The 20,436-nt window shown below is 32.7% G+C and overlaps 1 protein-coding gene across 6 annotated transcripts in view; it reads right to left on the bottom strand.

The window, feature by feature from the left end:
- Positions 1–20,436, bottom strand: part of LOC105257952 (venom dipeptidyl peptidase 4) — a 317,166-nt gene that overhangs the window by 104,182 nt on the left and 192,548 nt on the right. For all 6 annotated transcript variants that reach the window (XM_011268909.3, XM_011268913.3, XM_011268910.3 and 3 more), the window contains one exon: positions 5,886–6,105. In XM_011268909.3, coding sequence (XP_011267211.1) covers positions 5,886–6,105 — 220 coding nt within the window. The remainder of the gene's footprint in view (positions 1–5,885; positions 6,106–20,436) is intronic.

Below are 20,436 nucleotides of genomic sequence, written 5' to 3'. Positions count from 1 at the left end.
TATTTTTAATTGAAAGATCGAGCTAAAAACAGAGTAATCACTAAATATTAATTTTATTGTGGGTGTAACATTAAATTACTCAATTTCATTCTAATCAATTTTCCAAATTATATGATAAAATATCAATGTTAATTACGTTTAATAAATTATAGCTAGTTAATTAGTTTTAGCTAATCATACTTTTATAACATATAATTAACATTATCAGTTGACGCATATGCACATATCATATACATCACGTTTGATAATTAAATCATGTTTCAATCATAATTCTAATAATGCTTAATTAATTATTAATCTTGCTACGATTATTGCTTTCTATTTGATCAATATTCAAAGAATTCAATTTACATTTAACAAATAATCAAGAGATGTTATGGTTTTGAAAATATGTCGTATAACATCTTTAAAAGTCACCGTCTAAAAAACATTGCGTATAAGCTCATATTAAGTCAACTTTTTTTCCAGAAAAAAAAGTAATCTCTTAACAAATCAAATGGATGATATCGTAGCAATTATAAAAGAAAAAAATTAAAAAAACTTTGAACTCGAATCGACTTTATCGCGGCTCGATACAAGAATTCGTTCACGATTCGCAAGAATGTCGAATACTTTCGTCGAGGTATTACGCGTGTAATCGTACAGGTCGGTCGGAAAAGATCCGAATGTGCGTTAATCTAATTAGGGCATGCGCCGTCTGAAAACCGACGGACAGGTTTACGGGCGAATGCACGTGTGGTAATTAACCGCGCCTCCTCCCCCCCTGCGTCCTGAGTTACCTCAATTTGACGTGAAGTAGATGGTGGGCTGCGGTTCCGTGTAGCATGAAACTCTCATCAACTACCATGATTACCACTATAGAGCACGCTTTTCTCTTCCTGCTTTGCAAACCATCTAATAGCGCTGTCCTTTTTGGAATCCCGATTTTTTTCGCTCTCGTCTTCGCAACGTACGAAATGCGCTAATAGCCCCTAATAGCGGTGTTTTCGCCCTTAAATTTATTTATAAGTCTCTCAAAGACTAAACTGCTTAAAAGACTTTTTTAAATCAATCTAGAATCTTGATCTTTTCGTAATAAATATATTGAAATATATATTTAATAATTTGTTAATTTTATCACGAAAACAAAGTATAGTTTAGAATTAATATCATTATATGTCTCCCCCAAATGAAATCTTATCAAATGAAAAATTTTTCTAATTGTAAGATACTGATGCTTTTATGTTTTGCATGAGAATTTGGCACTCCAAAAGAGTTACCGAAAAATTGTACGCTTGCTCCTCTCTCGGAAGGCATATAATTTGCAACTATGAGAATCTTATTTGTATGTACATATTCTAGATAGCGTATATATTTACGAAAACAAATCAACTCGAGATTCTTGGTATAAGATACATATATATGAAAACATACGACCTCTTAGATTCAAAATCAAAAACACATGAAATAAAAATGATTAATAGTAAAAATCAAGATATATATGTAACAAATTTAAATATAAAAAATATTGAAAATCCAGAGGAGTTACATAAATGTTTTGCAAAAGATCAATGACATTTGGATGGAAATATATAGTAAAACCAAGTATTTTAGAGATATATAATGAAGAACATATACGACCTCTTAGATTCACAACCAAAAATACATGAGATAAAAATGATTAATAGTAAAAAATTTTTTCCCTTAAAATAATAACAATATATAAATGATATTGAAAAATGTAACGAGTTTGATTTGCTTTATAGATCATCCGGATCGCATATGATAATGAGTATAAAAATTATAGGTGATGATACACACATGATACAAAAAAAAATATCAAAAGGAGTTTTAAATTTGATTAATTTGGCCGGGGATCTGAAAGACTTAGGAGTGAAAAGACTATTCATATTACTGAAACCAAAAACAGAAACAGATCGCTTGCAATTTTACTTTACTTACACAATGACCTAGTATTTTTCAAATAATGTATGTCGATGACTTTTGGTTTATTTAATATTTAAATATTAAATTTAAAATGCACATAGACATCTTCAGATGTTCATCTTCTTTCAGATGTTCCTTGAATTTCCTTTTATTTATGAATATTTCAGCTCATAAAAGGGAATAGACCGATATACAAAAGTAGAGTTTCGTGGTTAAAAGTTAAGATTGAAAATGGAATTTTGCGTAAGAATTGAATTTTATAGACATACATAGATTTCAATTATTTTAATTAATTAAAAATGGTATAATACTGAATTCTATTTTACTAGAATTTTTTGTTTCCATTTCTTCTGTTTTTATCATTCTTCTCTGGCATAACAATGCCTAAATGTATTTCAGCTCATTTTTGTTTATAATATGGATATGAATGTGATCCAAAGCATTTTGTCTTTGTCAAAAAAATATATCTATTAAATATGATTTTATTATATCATATCACGTCATGTCGAGTGAGAACGAAGGGATGTGTGACACAAAATTGATAGTTCCAATTAATATGCGAAGCATATATTGGAAATATTTTAACTTTCAAATAACCGAAAATGAGCAAATCTCTAAAACTCACATAATATGCATTTTATGCAGAAAATATATGTATAATACGAAAAGATATGACAAACGCGACAGATTATTTTGTTGCAAATATTGTGAGAATTAATAATTTCATTTTACGTTCTTTATTAGTAAATTCTCAATAAATTTAAATTTTGATAAAATTTTGCTCGCATTCGAGTACACGTGATAATAATTCTAGAATTTCTAGTAGAATAGAATTCATTATTATATACCATTTTTAATTGATTAAAATATTAATTGAATCCTATCTATATGAGTAAAATTTAATTCATACAAAATTCTATATTTTTAATCTTAGTTTTTAATTAACAAAAAATATACTGTGAAATTTTTCATCGGCAAAAAAAATGATTTTCTGTGCGTCAAATTGCAATAATCTTATTCATTAAATAAGATTAATTTATTAATTACAATCGACACGAGTTTAATTTTTATTATCAAACAGAAAAACGAATTAAGAGGAGGATACAAAATAACATGTTACAGTAAAGAAGATTTCGGATGGTAAAGGAGAATTTCCGACAGACGCCATTAATACGCTTTACGTTTCCCTGATTCCTTGGCATAGATTCGATCTCGTTACTTTTTAAGAAGCGTTTTATTCTATCGCGAGCTACAAAAGAGAAGAGAACCGCAAAAAGAGAACGTGAGCTTCTAGATTGAGCGGTACTTTCATGCGTTGCAGTAATTATATTGATCGAAAGATGTATTTCGAGCTGTATATGTGGAAACATATTTTGCTATTTCCTGTGATCACTACGAATGCGCGGAACTTTATCATCATTAGGAGAACTACTGAGAGAGTACGGCTTAACACTGATCTCCATTTCAGATACAACAATAACTCTATTGTGTTACTAGTGCATCCAGTTATTTGCTCTTTCTAGATAAAACGTGTATTTTAGCGTGAAAAAAACATCATACATAATATACGATTATTATACGTATTATTATTATTTTATGTGTAATATACGATTACTATATACGTAATATGTTTCTTATTAAATTAATAATTTTACCATTAGAAATGATTAATATTTTTATGATTGAATTTTTTTGGGTGGTGGTTAATGACTGAGGATGATTTCATTTCTATAAGCATTTCCTATAATATATATACATATTAAAATATATACTACAAAAACGCGAGAGTACTATACTTTATTGAATTTGTACTTTATTAGCTCGACTCATTCGCGGATTGCTTTCATCGGTCGACGCGAATCCGAATAAAAAACGCGCTCGCGCGACAATTTTGGACGACGGACGTTTAATTTCGATCCCCGAAAGCGGCGAAATATCCCCGCTTGGATTTCCGCTCGCAGTCGGAATTACTCCCGCACGTCCGCGAAGGGATGGGCTGTATTACGTGGGGCTCGTGACGCGTTTTCGAGCAAAAAGAATTAAACGATAGCGGGAAGATACTGGTGGCCGCGCTCGCGCCCGCGTAAATCCATTAAAACCCGTCTTTTGTTCCCGACCTGACGAAAGGATTTATAGGCCGACAGCGGTGTCGGCGGTCGTGCCGTAACAAAGACAAATGGATCCGCGAATGAAGTAGAATGGCCAACGCGCCGCCTCAAATATAAAATTAGTTTGAACTTCACACGCGCTTCACGAGGGGCCGGCCGCGAAGCGCCGACACCGCCATTCACTCGGCAAAAAGGGAGAAAAATATCATATAAATATTCGCCGACGCGTCCGTATCCGCTTTTGTGCGATCCTCCCGCGTCGCGTGAATCATTTATTATTCTCTTTTGATGTTATATAATACGGTATGCGCGGAGGGCGGGGAGGAAGAGAGAGAGAGAGAGAGAGAGAAGCCGACAAACTCTGACATACGTTCGTGATATAATTTGACATTTCATTCTCGCGGAAAGACCCGAGCGACTTTTGTCTCACATGCGAGATTTATGGCGTATGATAATTTTATTATACGAGCAAAACGGGGAAAATCGCGCGCATGCCGAAGCCGGGCAAAAACAACTCACCGGGGGCGATGCTCGAAAAAGATTCGCGTACGCCACGAAACACAATAACCGACGTTAACGTATTGGCAAACGAGTTTTTTACGTTCGAAACTCATTTAAGCGGTGTTTTCTCGACGTGAAGCTACCGTTCATGAATTGTAAATTGTTATCACTGCTGATTTAAAAAAGCAGTGACCGCGTTTAAAAATCTTAAAAATGCACAACATGCATAAAATTTTTAACAGATAGAGAAAACGTGAAATAAAAAAATAGTTTCAAATTCTTTTCTTTTTCTTTTTCCTTCCAGCCAGCCATTAAGTATCACCAAAAAAAAATTCAATCATAAAAACATTAATCATTTATAATGGTAAAAAAAATTATTAATTTAATATGAAACATATTACGTATATATTATATTAAAATAATCGCAATTTATATTAAATCGTCAGAAATATTTTCTTAAACTAAAAGACTTAATGCACCCATATTTCAATACCTCTAGTACTTTTAGTTTTAAAATTTCATATCAAAACTCAGAATTTAATCTAGAGATTTTTTAATACATGTATATGTATTTTCTTCCGAAAAATAAATTCATTTAAAATAGCAATGTCCATTAAAAGCAAGCTTTTGTACACATTCAACGCAATTAAACCTCGTATTATTCGCGTAACGCGTTTCAATCTTATTAAATAATCAATCGCCATGAGCTTTCGGGAAATTGTCGATCTGTGCATTGAAAAAATTGTATTCTTAAGTTGAGAATACAATTTTTTCAGTGTGTGAACTTGGCACCCGACTTTTAAAAAACATAAATGTAATAAAAGCATTCGATTAAGCATCGTTTGAATCCGTTTGTACCCTCACGGGAATAGAAATATAGAAAATCAAAAAATCAGCAACTTTGTCATTTTTAGAGAGATAAGAGGCAACTTTGTCATTTTTAGAGATATTCAAAATCTGAAAGCAGGTGCTATTTCCTAATCGTTTGTACCCGTTTGTACTGCCTTCCGTTTCATTTGTATCCTCACGGGGATACGAAAAGTATGGAATATGAAGAATCGCATAAGGGGTAACTTTGTCATTTTTAAAGATATTCTAAAATCTATATTTAAAATTTTCTTTTTTTTACATTATAAATGATTAATTCTTTTATGATTAAATTTTTTTTTGCTCTTGTTAAATTTATGTTTTTTAAAAATCGAATGTTCACAGGTAAATTGTCGTCGCGTCTCGAGGGAGAAGTTCGTTTCGAAAATTAGATTTCCGGCCAGAATAAAAAATCGGTAGCGAGCATATTTTCGCAGCTTTTTTTTCGCATGCGCGCCAAGAGAACGTAAGTGCAGCACTTACCGCTGATCCACGTGCCATTGAAGCTTTTGGGGGACAACGAACCGGAGAGCCATTCCTCCAGGGATATGCCGGGTGCGCCATTCGTCCTCGACGTAGTCGAATTCGGGCTACCGGTCAAGAGGATCGCCGCGGCGATCACCAGGGCAAGCACGACTATGATGACGATGCCGCAGATCAGCAAACGCCATCGATACCGCTGTTTGTTCTTCGTCATGAGATCCTGCAAAGATAATATCAATAAAAGCGTTAGTAAAATTATAATAGAATAATAATTATACATAAATTCGGCATTATAATTTTGATGTGTTTTATCATAATAAAAAAATTAAATCAACTTATTTTTGATGATGAGGTTAATAAAAATTATTATTAAGATAAAACTTGGAAAAAAGTTTGAAAATTATGGGCGAAATAATGAAGTCTGATTATTAAAATATTAAATGAGTTGTATATTTATTGAAAATTTTTAATTTCAGATCCGCTTTCATTATATTTTATACTATACATATTGAAATAAATATATATATAAATATTTAAGATATATCATTCTTCCGTACATCACAAAGAATCGTGTTCGAACTGTACATCCAATATGTACATGATCATTATTATTAATCAAATAATGCCAACTGTTTGTAAATATTAATCTAAAAAATACTGAATGATGATTTTCAGAATTATAACGATTTTATAAAATTCAAAAATTATTACTGCGTAAAATGTTGAACTAAAATTTTTATTTTATTTTTTTATTTATATATATTTTTATTATATATTTATATATTTTTAATTCGAGAAAATTATATATCATATTAATATATGAAAAAATATTGAAATTTTTAAAACTTTTATTTTTTGTCATATAAATTCGATAAAAATAATTATAATGGATTTATGCAGTTGACAAACATATCCTTGCGAAATTAGTATCGAAAAATTGTAAAAAAAAATAAAAATAATATTATAAATTCAAAATTAAAAATAATATTAAAATCAATTATTTCGCAACCTATTAAAATTATTAAGGATTTAGTTTCATCGATAGCATGATTTTTACCAAAATCAATTCAAGGCTATTGTAAATAAAGTAGAAAATGCTGGAGCATATTTCATTTCAGTACTAACTTACTATGCAATTGTTTTATTTACATGTATCAACAATTGTTTGTCCAATGTTTTAATTAAAATGTTGCATACGTGTTGTATTATCGGAAAATGAAGTGCATTTTCTCTACAAAAGTTTTGTAATATCGTTATATTTGTAATGCTCTCGCAGACTCGCAATATATATAATATAATATAATTGATACATCTCGATATCGAGTGTTTCATACACATTCAATACAAGTTTCAGTATATGGCCCGTATCATATATAAATATTTATTTATTAGTTTATATAAAAATAAAGTATCTTTCCAAAAGATTTTTATTCCCAATTTATTAAATTACGCTTTTTTTGCAAACACTCAAATCTACATATATGTAATAAAATCTATTATTTTCGAATCGTAAAAAAAAATGATTTCGATTTTATGGGTGTAAATACAAATTGCAGTTTATTTGAAGTTTAATTCATATCTTCCATAAAGCTAGACATTCGAAGTTTATTAATTTATTTAATAATAAAATTCGCGTAAGCGATTTCGTAATCTCGTAACGAAGCAACCTTAGATGATACGTGCCGAATGTGCCGGTCAGAAATTTCGCACATCCGGCAAAAAGCCAGCTTCTCGCTCTAAAATAATGTTCTCGAACGTGCACCCAGCAGAGAGATGCCGCGCGATCGCGATATGAGAAATAGTCGGGAGGGGAATGCGAGAAAGAGTGGAGCAGGCAGTCTCTGTGTAATCCGGTCTTATCGAAAATTGGATTTCGTATTTCCGGAAAAATAAAAGCCAGTGCTGTGCCGCCGCGACGGTGCATGCGAGCCCATATTTATAAATCTTCTTTATCAAAATTAAATTTGATCGGCGCGGACTGCCGGACGTTATCGAACCAAGGCGCCGGCGTCGCGACCTTAACTTCATTTATCACGGACCCGTCGATGACCGAAACGGCCGCGATTCCAACCGAGAGGATTGACCAAGCAAGATGATCGAGAGAGAGAGAAATAAAAAAATATATAATATACGTATATCAAAAGTGACTATTTGTAAAAGTAGTATGGGAAAAGAATTGTAATGCCTGACATTTTTTAAAAAAATATCGACTTTAAATTAATTATACGGTACGACGAATATTTGAAGATAAATTAAAGATTTATGACAGATTATATTTGTAATACCCGATAACGTATTTTGGATGGAATTTTAATCCATTAAAAAATCCATTATTAATTCGAATGCAATCTTTGAAATGTCATATGGCTTATATGATCGATATTGGGCCGATGATGGACCAGACGATTTTTCCTTCATCCGATATATATTTTTTCTCCCGATTTCAACTCACAAGTGTGCACATCGTGATTTATGAGCCTCTTGATGGTACCAAATACGCTTTTCCTGTAGAGTGGGAAACGATTTACGGTTCAGCGTTTAGCTCACTGTCGCGTTAAAGAACGCGGCCTTTCCATTTATTATGCGTCGATGAAATGCAGCTCCGACGAGAACCTGTCGGAAGCGACGTGATGGAACCTCAATGAAAACGAATCGTCCAAAGCGTAAGCTGAATTTTAACGAAGAAGTGTGCGTGTTGAAAATTAATGGAAATTAAATTTTCCAATTACTAAGCTCAAATATTGGTTGATCTTTATTACTAAATTACTGAATTACTAACTTAAACATAGATAATCCTCAATTATTCAGTTACAATATTAGACAATTTTTTAAATTAATTAATTCATCTGCATGTGGTTAAAATTTAATTCTATTAAATACTTCGAGGAATGAAGCCACGAAAATTTGTCATATTCAATTTTATTTATACTAATAGAATATATTAAATGCAGATTTTTTACTTATTCAAATTTAAATTTTTTTAATTATTTGAAAATTGTATGATAGTTAGAATCAATATAAATGACGCATATTTTTTTGTAAATATAAAAAAATGCAACGTTATAAGATTACAGACATGATGAAACTTTTATCTCCATAAAGAATTGTCTAGTTTAAGTATAAAAAATGCACTCGGAGGACACTTTGGCTCTTCCTTCCCTAGAATATATGACCAACAACTATCCTAAATACATCAGCATAAACAGAAGCAGCAATAATAGAACACAATAAATATAGAACGGCATTTCTTAGTTGCACTCGTAAAGTTTCTAATATATCTCCGTAAAAAGCAACGAGCGATTTCTCTCGATATTATTGCTATTAATATATACAATACACGTATATGTGTAGAGTTGCGGCTACGACGGCACTATATGAAAGAGATAGTACTCGATTTTCCGATAACGTTCTTACAATGCAACGTTTTATTGGCGCCAATTCCCACGGTTCATCTTCGGATACGCCGTTGAATCGCGCGAGAATAATTAATCGATACTCGTTATGTATTATATGTATGATTTGTGATATCGTATTCTGCGGTTACAGCGGTTGTTAAGTTTTAAGATATTCCTGTCACTAACAATTACTGCTCGCTAGTCGCTAATAAAAGGAGTAATTGAAACATTGAAGCAATATATACAGAAAATAATCTAGAAAATTTTTTCACAGAAAATCTGATATTAATTATTTATTATATTAATATAATATAATATAATATAATTAATATATTTATATTATATTATATTAATTATTATATTAATTAATTATTCAATTATTTATTATATTAATAATCCTTTGCACCTCTAATCTTTTTCAAGTCTAATCACTTTCTTTAATCTCAAGATAAATGCAAATAATTTTAAATTTATATACATCATATATATATTTTAATAGACGCTGCATGTCTCAATTGAAAGCTCTTTGAAATTAATCTACGTTATTGCGCAAGTAATATCTGCGCGATATCCTTCCTAATATAATGAAGACGTCAAAAACGTCTTTTGTCTCTCATAATGAACCTTCTCGCTTCGCTTGCATGTATCGGAATACTAATTTCACGCTTCTCCCTCGAAAAACATCATTTCGCGTCGAGAGAAAAGTTTCAGCGTTCCTTAATAAAGCGGCCGCATTAATAAATCCGCGACTCTTTTCAATCGGCATTCGACGCATTCTCGCGTTCTCCATTCATTATTAGTGAAATGAATCCGCCACGAACGCCGTATTCTAATTAGCTCGGTTCTTACTTTTGTTATCACGGTCGCATTCTCGGCCCAATCAAAAACTAACCGTACACAAGGCGATTATCCTCTCTCTCCGTGCGCATTCGTCGTCGCTATTCCATTGCTTGAATGCAGTTTGAATACCACCGCACACCCCTGGTAATGGTATTACGTGCAAAGTGCCGCAATATCGAACGCGTTCGCTTTTACTTCCGCAAACGTGATCTCTAGAGAGGCCTCGTTCGCCACCCTATCTTCCTCGCGCGTTTCTCTGTATATATTGCACTCCTTCGAGGAACTCGAATCACCAATTAAGAGACTCAGACTTCCCCTTTGCGTATTCCTTGTGAATTCTGATTAGCTCTCTCTCGCGTGTTCCTCGCGAAAATTAGTTATAAGAGTGGAATTTTGCAAGCTGCACAAGGTAAGTATACAGGCCAAATTGTCACGAGTAATATATAGTGAAACTATTTAGAGAGCAAGAGAGATTGTTGTATATTTAATCTGAACTTTATCTTTTGATACGTCACATTGTAATATTTTAATTGTTTTAGATTTATTATACCTATTTTACCTATTTTAATAGATATAAGATTTAAAAAGTCATTACAACTTTACGTGATTTTGATGTAACTGCAGATGGCTTGTACATACAAAAATTTAATACTAAGATTTTTCCACGAAAATAATGTCATTATGTAAAATCGATCTTGAAAGTCTATGAGTTTTCAATATCCGCTTTGGTTAACATTTCGCCTCTTTGACACAATCTTGCCGCAATATCAGCAATGGAAGTCGTAAACTAGTTTGAGTGGAGGCGAATTTTTCATTTTACTAAGTCGCCGCACATTCCGTAGAAACAGTGTTTCTCAAATTAGAGAGTTAGTTTCACAAATTTTTGACATTACTTTGGAAATTTAAGATTTAAGATATTTTAAGATAATTTAAGATAATTTAAGATATTTTGTTTTAATCTGATTGAAACTATTAATAGGATAAAATATGACATAATTTGTAGCATCATCTCGCAACAATATTAAAGCATATTCTTTCAATTTACGAGATATAATATTAACGCATAATTGAAAGATTAATAATTATAATAGTAACTCTGACACACTTTCAGAGGCGACAAAATAATTGACATAGAGCCGAATTCTTTATCAATTTATTTAAAATAATTGAAATAATTGATAGCTATTAAAAAACAATAATTAATATTTTTTATAAATATTAAATAAAAAAAGTGCGGATAAAATTTATATAAAAATTGTTTTGTATAAACTGGAGATAAAAATTTTAAATTTTAAATTTGAGAGGATTAAAAGTTTTATATTTATTCTATCAATTATTTTCCGTAATATAATATTTTTTCTTTCAGATACAAATAGATTATTATTCTCGTGTAAAATCTGAAAAAAATATATAAAATATTGCGCAATGACAATTTTACTGCCATGCAATATATATAATTGTGCATAAATATCTTCTATTTATCGCGGTGTGAGTGAGCACTACTGCAGAATTTATTGTCTTCGGACGTTTATGATGGGGCACGCGGTGCTGCGGAATCACGCTCATACTTTATCTCGAGAATATTGATTTCCGCGGTGGTGTTGCGTGAGCCACGTCGATGGTTGGTGGACGAGCAAAAGGAGCTAAAAAATTTAGCGGATGTGATGGAAGCTGGCCTGGCGAGACGCCAAGTACAGCATCTCGCGCTTTGAGGATCCATAATTTGTAACTGAGCCGTCAACGTGGCGTATTGTTATCGAGGGTGACTCCATCCGCGTCGTGCTCCGAACCGAACTGTAAGTACCGGCTACCATATCGAAATTCTATCCGCTGTAAAAAGAAACGCGCATATCGGAAGCTGACACATTTCGCTGACGTATGTAGTGTCTCTATCTTTGCGACCGGAGAGACGAGCTGAGGGCAAATTGAAATGCACGGTTGCATTGATATGTCAAGTCTGATACTCGCAGACACGTTGGAGCTCGTGAAATCTAACAAATTTTCATGTATATTTTTTAAATAATATATATTTAATTATTCCTCGAATCTCAAAACATTTTACATCTATATAAAATAACAAATATCAGAAAAAATTACAAAAAAATAATTTTAAAAAATGCATGAAAAGTCACCACGAGTTAATTCATATTATTTGAATATAAATCATCTCTTGCTAAAAAATGTTAATTTGTAAAATTATTTAAAATAAATCCAATGAAAATACAAATTTAAAAAAATCGAGAATTGAAGCAGAAGTCAAATATATTTTTTGATGAACTTATTGCCAATTTTTGTCGCAAATACTGCACAATATATATAGAATGTAAAATTAACTCAAAATCATGTTACAGATAACTAGATTGCATCGTAAAAGGGAAGTCTCGATATTGAGCGATTTTGTGGGTTGCATTCCGCGTAAATATACAATGCAATTCCAAATACATATTCGGTGATATTTGCTCGCATATAGCTCTGTACCTCGGAAATTAAGGTATTTGCTGCAATCGCACGTCGCCCGTCAACGATATCCGCCAAATGACAGTAAATCTCATTGAATCCTATTCAACGGAATAAGCTATGCCGCGTACAAAATTTAGGAGATATGACGTTAATGTCTTGTACATTGATTACGTTGCACAAACCACGCATTTCATAACATATGATTGTATCTCCGATATATTATATATAGTATGGAAACACAATAATTTCTAAACAAACATCTGATTTTTAGTATAAAATTATTTATATCTTTTTCCTTGCTGTATTTTGACTAATATCTTTTTACAAATATTTTATTTTTCATGATATGAATAAAAAATTCCTCGCATATTTTGAATTTTAAATAAAAATATCTAGAGATTTATCTTCATTATTAAAATTCTCTAGAAAAATCTAAAAGGATATGAAATATATTTTTCAATTCGTATTTATAATATTTTAACACACACACACACAATGGCCGGATTTTCATCTCGTTTAAAAAAATCAGATAATATATTAAACAAAGAAATCATAATTGAAAAATATTTACTCAAGAGTCAGAACAAACTGTAATTTAAAATTTAAAGAACGGATACGCGCAGAGTTGCCTATAAAAATAACGTCGTACATGTTCAACATCTGCTACTTAATTTTTGCAATGTGCCGTCCGCTTAATTGTTCAATTAACATTAACCGACTTCTGGCAACAAAACCGCCTCTCTCTCTCTCCCTCCCCCTTCTCTCTCTTTCTCTCTACGATCTGTAAATATTCTAGAAAAGTCTTCCCTGCGGACATGCGCTAACTAGATCGCTTCTATGTACCCATTTTATCCGGAGCTGCTCTCATCTCATGACTACAGGATGCGCAGCGAGTTTCGAGCGGCAACAAAAAGGATTTTCCGATAACCGTCTTGTCGGGGAGCGCGGTCGAGAACAAGAGTCACATGGTGTTACATTTCTCAAAGCAGATATATCGTCGTGAAGCAAACACAGTTGGACCGCAGGATGATACGGAATTAAGTTACCTCGACCTCGCCGCTTGTCGAAGGATCATTCTCTCCGGTTGTTGCTACTGCCAGTCACTAGGGCCAACATTAAAAGCCGAGAGAAAGAGGCTGGGGTAATTTATTTCGCGTTCTCCTATCCTGCAAACGACAATATCGTCTCACAGTGATGAAATCTGCGGAAGTTAGACTTGCATTTTTGCTCCTCTCTTACGTCATGGCTTTCACCAGTACGATCACCTCCTCGCTATCTTCCATGGCACTTTATCTTCTCTCTCCTCGTCTTATTCTTCCTTTTTGCTCCTTTCCTTTTACATTTATAAAATACTTCCATTCTGTGTTTTTATATTTCCATGCTTATTTGGACTAATTTTTCTCTTTTGCCACATCTTTCTTATTCAACATTTTAATTATTTACTGTTCTCTTATATTTGTTAAATAATTTGATAGAAAATATTAAGTTCCGTATAGTATAAAGGAATTATATTTGTTAAATAATTTCATAGAAAATATTAAGTTTTGTATAGTATAAAGGAATAATCTATTTTATTGTATTCCTCTCTCCGCTCTCTTTTTCTCTTATATTTTCTTTCCTAATTTTCTCTCATGATTTTGCCTTCCATTTTCTTACATCCTTTCTTAGAACTCATCTTTTAAGTGCCTTGCCAGAAACTTGCAACTTCTTTATGATGCTGAACTCGCTCATTTACCTCGCGAGAAGTTTAATGAGACTTACAGACCGAAATGGCACTCAGGCGTTTTATGAGCCACTGGAAAAGACATTTCATCTTAAAAAAAGGTAAAAAAAGAAACACAAAATTCGCGCCGATTGTGTAACGGATGTGTTTACGATGTGCTTGCGCGAAGTTGTTGCACGATTTCAAGCCGCGATGGATTCGTTTATTGACAGGATTCATCAAACTTCGCGTGCACGCAGCTAACTTTTATATTAAGAAATGAAAAAGTAGTCATTTAAGTTATTTGTGGATGTTAACTTGTTTCAAGAAGAGGAATTTCCACAGACGCGTTGCAGATGAAAAATCTATCGTACTCGAAAAATATTTTGATGGATAATAATATAACTTGATAAAAGAAAAATTTTGTATCATGTTTTAATATTTCGCAGAAAATCCTGGAAACTATTGATGGCTGCGTTAAACATTTAATAGAAGCGTTAAAGCACTTCAACGTGAAAGTTTGAGTAGAACATTGTAGCAACATTGTAGCAACATCTGCTGCCTCTTATTTTTTTTTTTTTAATAAAAGTTTTTAAACTGTTAATATTTAAACTTCTTGTCAGTAGTCTGATGAATTAATTTCACAACATTTAAAATATTGTACCCGTTTGTTAATCCAAGAGCCGGGTCCATAGATGAGAAAAATAAATTCTGTCGTTATCTTTGTGAATAGTCTTTTAGCTCTTAATGATCGCAAGAGCCAGGAAACAAAATGTAAGATTTAAAAGCGCACTAGCAAATATTTCTGTAAAATTTACTCCACGTTAAGAAGCTTTAAAACACGAATGAACGTAATTTTATCTTTTTCAAGAGATTTGCTGCTTGCACGAAACGAGTCAATAACTTCCCTATGTAAGCTTTTATCGTGGAAATCTCACATCTCTGTTCTCGGACAAACTCTTTACTTCCGTGAAATAAAAGGGGAAAAACTATAACGTAAAATGTATTTGTCTGATTGTGAAGTTCTCGAAGCATTGATCCGAGAAAAACGAAAATTTTGATAACCTATAACGTACAAGCCAAAAACTTGTAGTTTACTCTTTAAATTTGTTATGTGATATGTTTCGCGGAAGCTAAATAAAAAGATAAAATGCTGTTATAAAAGAGAACATAGTATGAGAGTAAATATGGCGAAAAACTTAATCATTAAATTGAAGATAATATGTTCTAGATGTAACTAATGTCTTCATCTGTCACTGCAATAACTTATCTAAATCAGTGCTGTAAAGTATAGTAAATATAAAATTTCCTATAAAAGATAAAATTTTCAGAAAATTTTTGCAATACATATTTAAAAAAAATAGAAATAATTTTATAAAAAAATATTTTTATAGATATAAAAAGTCGAGAATAGCGAGTTCAAAAATCTCTGACAAATTATTTATATTTTTACTAAAACAATCAGAAAAAGATAGCATTATAAAAATCTCTATATTCTTGCAAAGAATTACAAATAACAATCTTTTCACTTTTTCTTTTTCTATTTGTGCTATTTATATCAATATTGAAGTTAAAGGCAATCGTTTTGAATAGAGACAAATTCGGCTTAAACTTCGCAGCGAAATCGATAGTAAATCGAAGCCTTGCATTGTGAAAATATTTGCATGAATAAAGGAATTTCGCGAGCCAGAAGGAAATTGGACTGTCTTTGACAATCATTGCCATTCTCTACTGGTTCCATGACAATGCATTAAGAATCAGATTCTCACAGCGATTTTCAGCACAGGTGCCATCGCGGACCGACAGGATAATTTGTCGTTGCATCTCGGCGGGAATAGAAGGAAAGGACGAAAAAGAAAGTTACAGATGGGATTCGACGTAGACAAATTTTCGTCGACATTTCACGAGCGTCCTTCTTATTTTGACAAACGGCACGAAGCGTTAGAAAGAAGAGCGCGTAATCCGAGTTAATTAGACCGCCATTACTGTAAATAAACGCGGGTTAAATCTCGCTCACACCATTCGGTCCTTTACCGCAATAAGTCGACCGAACGACGATATTCCTCCCCCGCGGACACCATAGTCCCGCTAAATCCCGATAAATCCGACCAGTTCTCCATCGGTACGTTTCTCTCCCCCGGAAATCGATGAGAGCGACGAGATATACGAGCTGATTTACATAGCCGTCCGATGTAACTCGCCTTTTTGCCGAGGCGGATTACGCGCTCAATTAATGTTTAATAGGGTCTGAGTTTATGGCGAGAAAAGCAGTGCTTTCTAAATGCTGATTTGTTTCGCGCCTTTCAATGCATCAATCCTAGATGATTATTCATTCGATTCGTGTAACATCTTTCATCGTCAAATATTGCAATTGTAATTGTGAGCCATTTCGTCATTTTTCTATTTTACCAATAAAAGAACTTTCACGACGAAAACATCGATAATTTTATACAATTAATAAAAATAAAGCGATTTTTTCCAAATGACAATTTAGAAATAAATATATAATAAAAAAAATATTTTTTAATTAATAAGAGAACACAGTATAAGAGTAAATATGGCGAAAAATTTAATCATCAAATTGAAGATAATATGTTCTAGATGTAACTAATTTCTTTATCTGTCAATGCAATAACTTATCTAAATCAGTACTGTAAAGTATAGTAAAATTTCCTATAAAAGTGAAAATTTTCAGAAAATTTTTGCAGTACATATTTAAAAGAGAATAGAAATAATCACATTTTATAAAAAAATATTTTTATATAGACATAAAAAGTCGAGAATAACGAGTTCAAATTAGAAATAAACATATAATAAAAAAATATTTTTTAATTAATTAATATTCTTCATATTGCTCCATATTATTGAAAATATTTCCTCAATAATATTGAATATTAATTTTCTGCACAAATCGTTTACTTTTTTGGGAAATACATTTTTCGGAAATATTTTTATATTTATAGTTCTATATGTTTACTCAAGTAACATCCTCTTGAGTCAAAATGATATTTTATTTCTGTTTCAAGATAAAACATGCAGAATTGGAAACGGGCCAGAACGAACCATGCAGATTTTCTGTTGCCTTAGGCTAAAGGAAAACTAAATATAATAGCGTATGCGTACAATGCGCTTTCTTCAAGATAAAGATTTTATATAACGTCGTAGCACATATTCTTTAAAATAAAATCAAAATGCATTAAAAATTCTCACAATACAATTCTATTATCGTGCACATAATTGACGTTTATAAATTCATAAAATCTTCATATTATATAATATCTCATAATTCAATAATCAAGAGGTGAAGGAAACTTTGATATTCGCAGAAATATATTTATACTTCAGAAATATATTTTTAATTTCACGATATCTTTAAATGTTAATATTTTTTTAATAACATCTAAATCATTATTAGTTTAATTATATTTTTAATTATTTTATAATTATTAATTAATTGAACATAAATGAAATTTTTATTAGAATTAATAATGCACCTTAATTTCTGATCATGTCTCGATTTTATTGAATATCATCGATAAAAGACAATTATAAGGAGTGATAAAAATATTAATGAACAATAAAAAAGCGTCATAAAACATCGACATGAATGTCCGCGAGAGTGATTTATGAACAGATGTTAGTGATTTCTCGACGACATTCAATTACCAATCAAACTGCTCCGATTGGGGAGTTACGAGCGAAATAAGACTTATATACTTTAGGGGATCTAAGTCGCGGAGAAGTAATTTAGTGTACCTGACAGACACTATAATCCCTTAACGAAATGTACAAGGAAAATAGAGGCGAAATCCTCGAAAAGCGAATCCCCGAAACACACGATCGGCATAAAATGCGCGGACTCCGGACTACGTATGTCGAGGTACACAGGCGCGCGTACGTGATGTTGAGTACTGACAGGAAACTGATTGTGGCCTAGAAAGCATCGAATCGGATGAGTCACTAAACGACGATCTGACGACGGGAGTAATTTGCTGCATATGCGTAGCAACATTGTTTCACGCACGGATAACGAGAGAAATCCAAAGTAAAATTTTGTTCCAAGCAGGGAACATTTTTGCAACTTGACATTTTGTCTTGACATTTTCGCGCCGCTGAAAATCAAGTCCAAATTTCATAGCAAATAATGCATCACCAGTCAGTTCTTCAAATTTGGAATATTCGACCGAAAATTAATAGGACAAGCATATAAATAAGGTGAAATCAGCTGAATAAATATAAATTGATTGATCTCTCTCGAAATAAATGATGCATTTTGCTCGATGCGTCTGCGAAAGAAACAATCTCCGACTGGATGCGAGTAACAAGGCTGGTCCATCATTCGCGCTATTATTATTTCTAATCAGAAGCGATCGTTGTGCGATTGTGTAAGCTACAGAAGCGTCGAACAGGACATCGAACTGACTCGTCTCTGAAAATACACAACGCGTCGAAAAGAAAGAGAGAAAATCTCATCCATAGTCGGAGCTTATCTCGAACGAATCACGGATAAACCGACTTTCGTATGCAGCTTCGCTTTCTTGAATCGCGAATAACAAAATTGAGTCGACCTTGCGGAAGACATTTTTTATCGCATTCCCGATATATACGTTTTCAAAATATGATATTTGCCGAGAAAATCTTTATGCATTTCTCCAATTATACGATCGTCTTGTGCAATTCTATCGAAATATGTTTCGGGAATTTTATCGGTTTTTTCTCGTGTAGCTAAGAAAAGATGCGAGAATAAAATGTAAATTATTACGAAAAATTCAATTTAAAATATGCACAATAATGTAATTTATATTACATTATATTAATTATATTACATTACATTATTATTACATTATTAGTGCACATTGTGAAAATATCTGAATTAAATGTAAATATATATGACAGTACTCGGCATAAAAACTTATTGCCGTCAACGTATTATAAACGCGAATAATTAATTAACAAAGTTTGCCGCGTCGCGAGTGATTTTATTTTCTCGTAATATATAAGTAGATACGCGTACGCGGGTGAAAATAATAGTTGGCATAACTAGTCGTATTAGTTGTTGACGCATTTCCGCTAGAATTCATCGAGAGTGAAAAGACATCATTGTGAAAAAGAAAGTAGCGTGGGGAGAGTTTACGAGGAAACGAAGCTGCGCACCGGAGGAAAATAGCCAGGTCGTCATTTGTATCCGCCATTATCGTAGCTGCAGGTACTTCCGGCGAATATGCCAACATTAAGCACGTCCAGGTGCACGCCGGCGAGTTCAGTGATGGATAATGTATTTTTGGTACCCGGAGTTAATTTATTTTTCAGAGCCGATAAGTGTACTTTTCGGAGTAAAGCGAAAACGTAATGAATCTATAATACACTTTCCTAGATAGTTATGGGAACGGTCATTCTCCGATATTCCTCTAAATATACGACAAATTATTTTTTTTTTACATAACTTCTTTCTGATAAAATAAAAAAAATCTCGGAATTTCAAGCATCTTGTTTTTTTTTACTACGCTGATCACAAGAGAAGATGAAATTTTAAAAATCTCATGAAATAAAATTATATCGTACATAGATAACGATATATTTTTTGTTTGATAAATAAATATTTAATAAATAAATAAACACGCGCCAACTAGACTTAAAAATTAAAATTTTAATAAGAAAGAACCGATAGCGTTTTAGAGAGAAAGTATCGAATAGGTACTTTCCATCAGGTTAACGTTAAATCCGCCTTCGAGCTTTGGAAAAGTCAAGCTCGCTGCGTCCGTTCCTGAGATGCTTGCTAGCTCCGTTAGTGTTGGCCGCTAAATACGTGAGATCCAATTTGGATCCGCCCCAAAATTCAATAGAGTCATGGTGTATATGCGCCTTCCTGTTACACGAGACGCGGCATCTCCTCGGTGGTATCCAATTTCTGAGCCGCCGTGAAAGAGTATCGTGCACTTTCGCGATATTATCCACGGAACGTCTCTTTTCCCTCCCTTCCTTCCTGCCTCTCTCTTCACGAAGGATCACGAGCAATCCAGTAAATCCGCTATCGTATTCTCGGGCTACTCGGACGAATTAAAAGCCATTGCACCGAGCGCAAGATGGCGAATCGGATAAGGTATTATCTAATTGCGCCGCTCGTTTGGCTCGCTAAAGATGCCGCCAATGTAAT

This window comes from Camponotus floridanus, unplaced genomic scaffold (genome assembly GCF_003227725.1).
Source record: "Camponotus floridanus strain SB8 unplaced genomic scaffold, Cflo_v7.5 scaffold100, whole genome shotgun sequence".
NCBI lineage: Eukaryota > Metazoa > Arthropoda > Insecta > Hymenoptera > Formicidae > Camponotus > Camponotus floridanus.
Note: the sequence above shows the minus strand (reverse complement) of the source record. Positions and strands in the feature narration are given on the sequence as shown.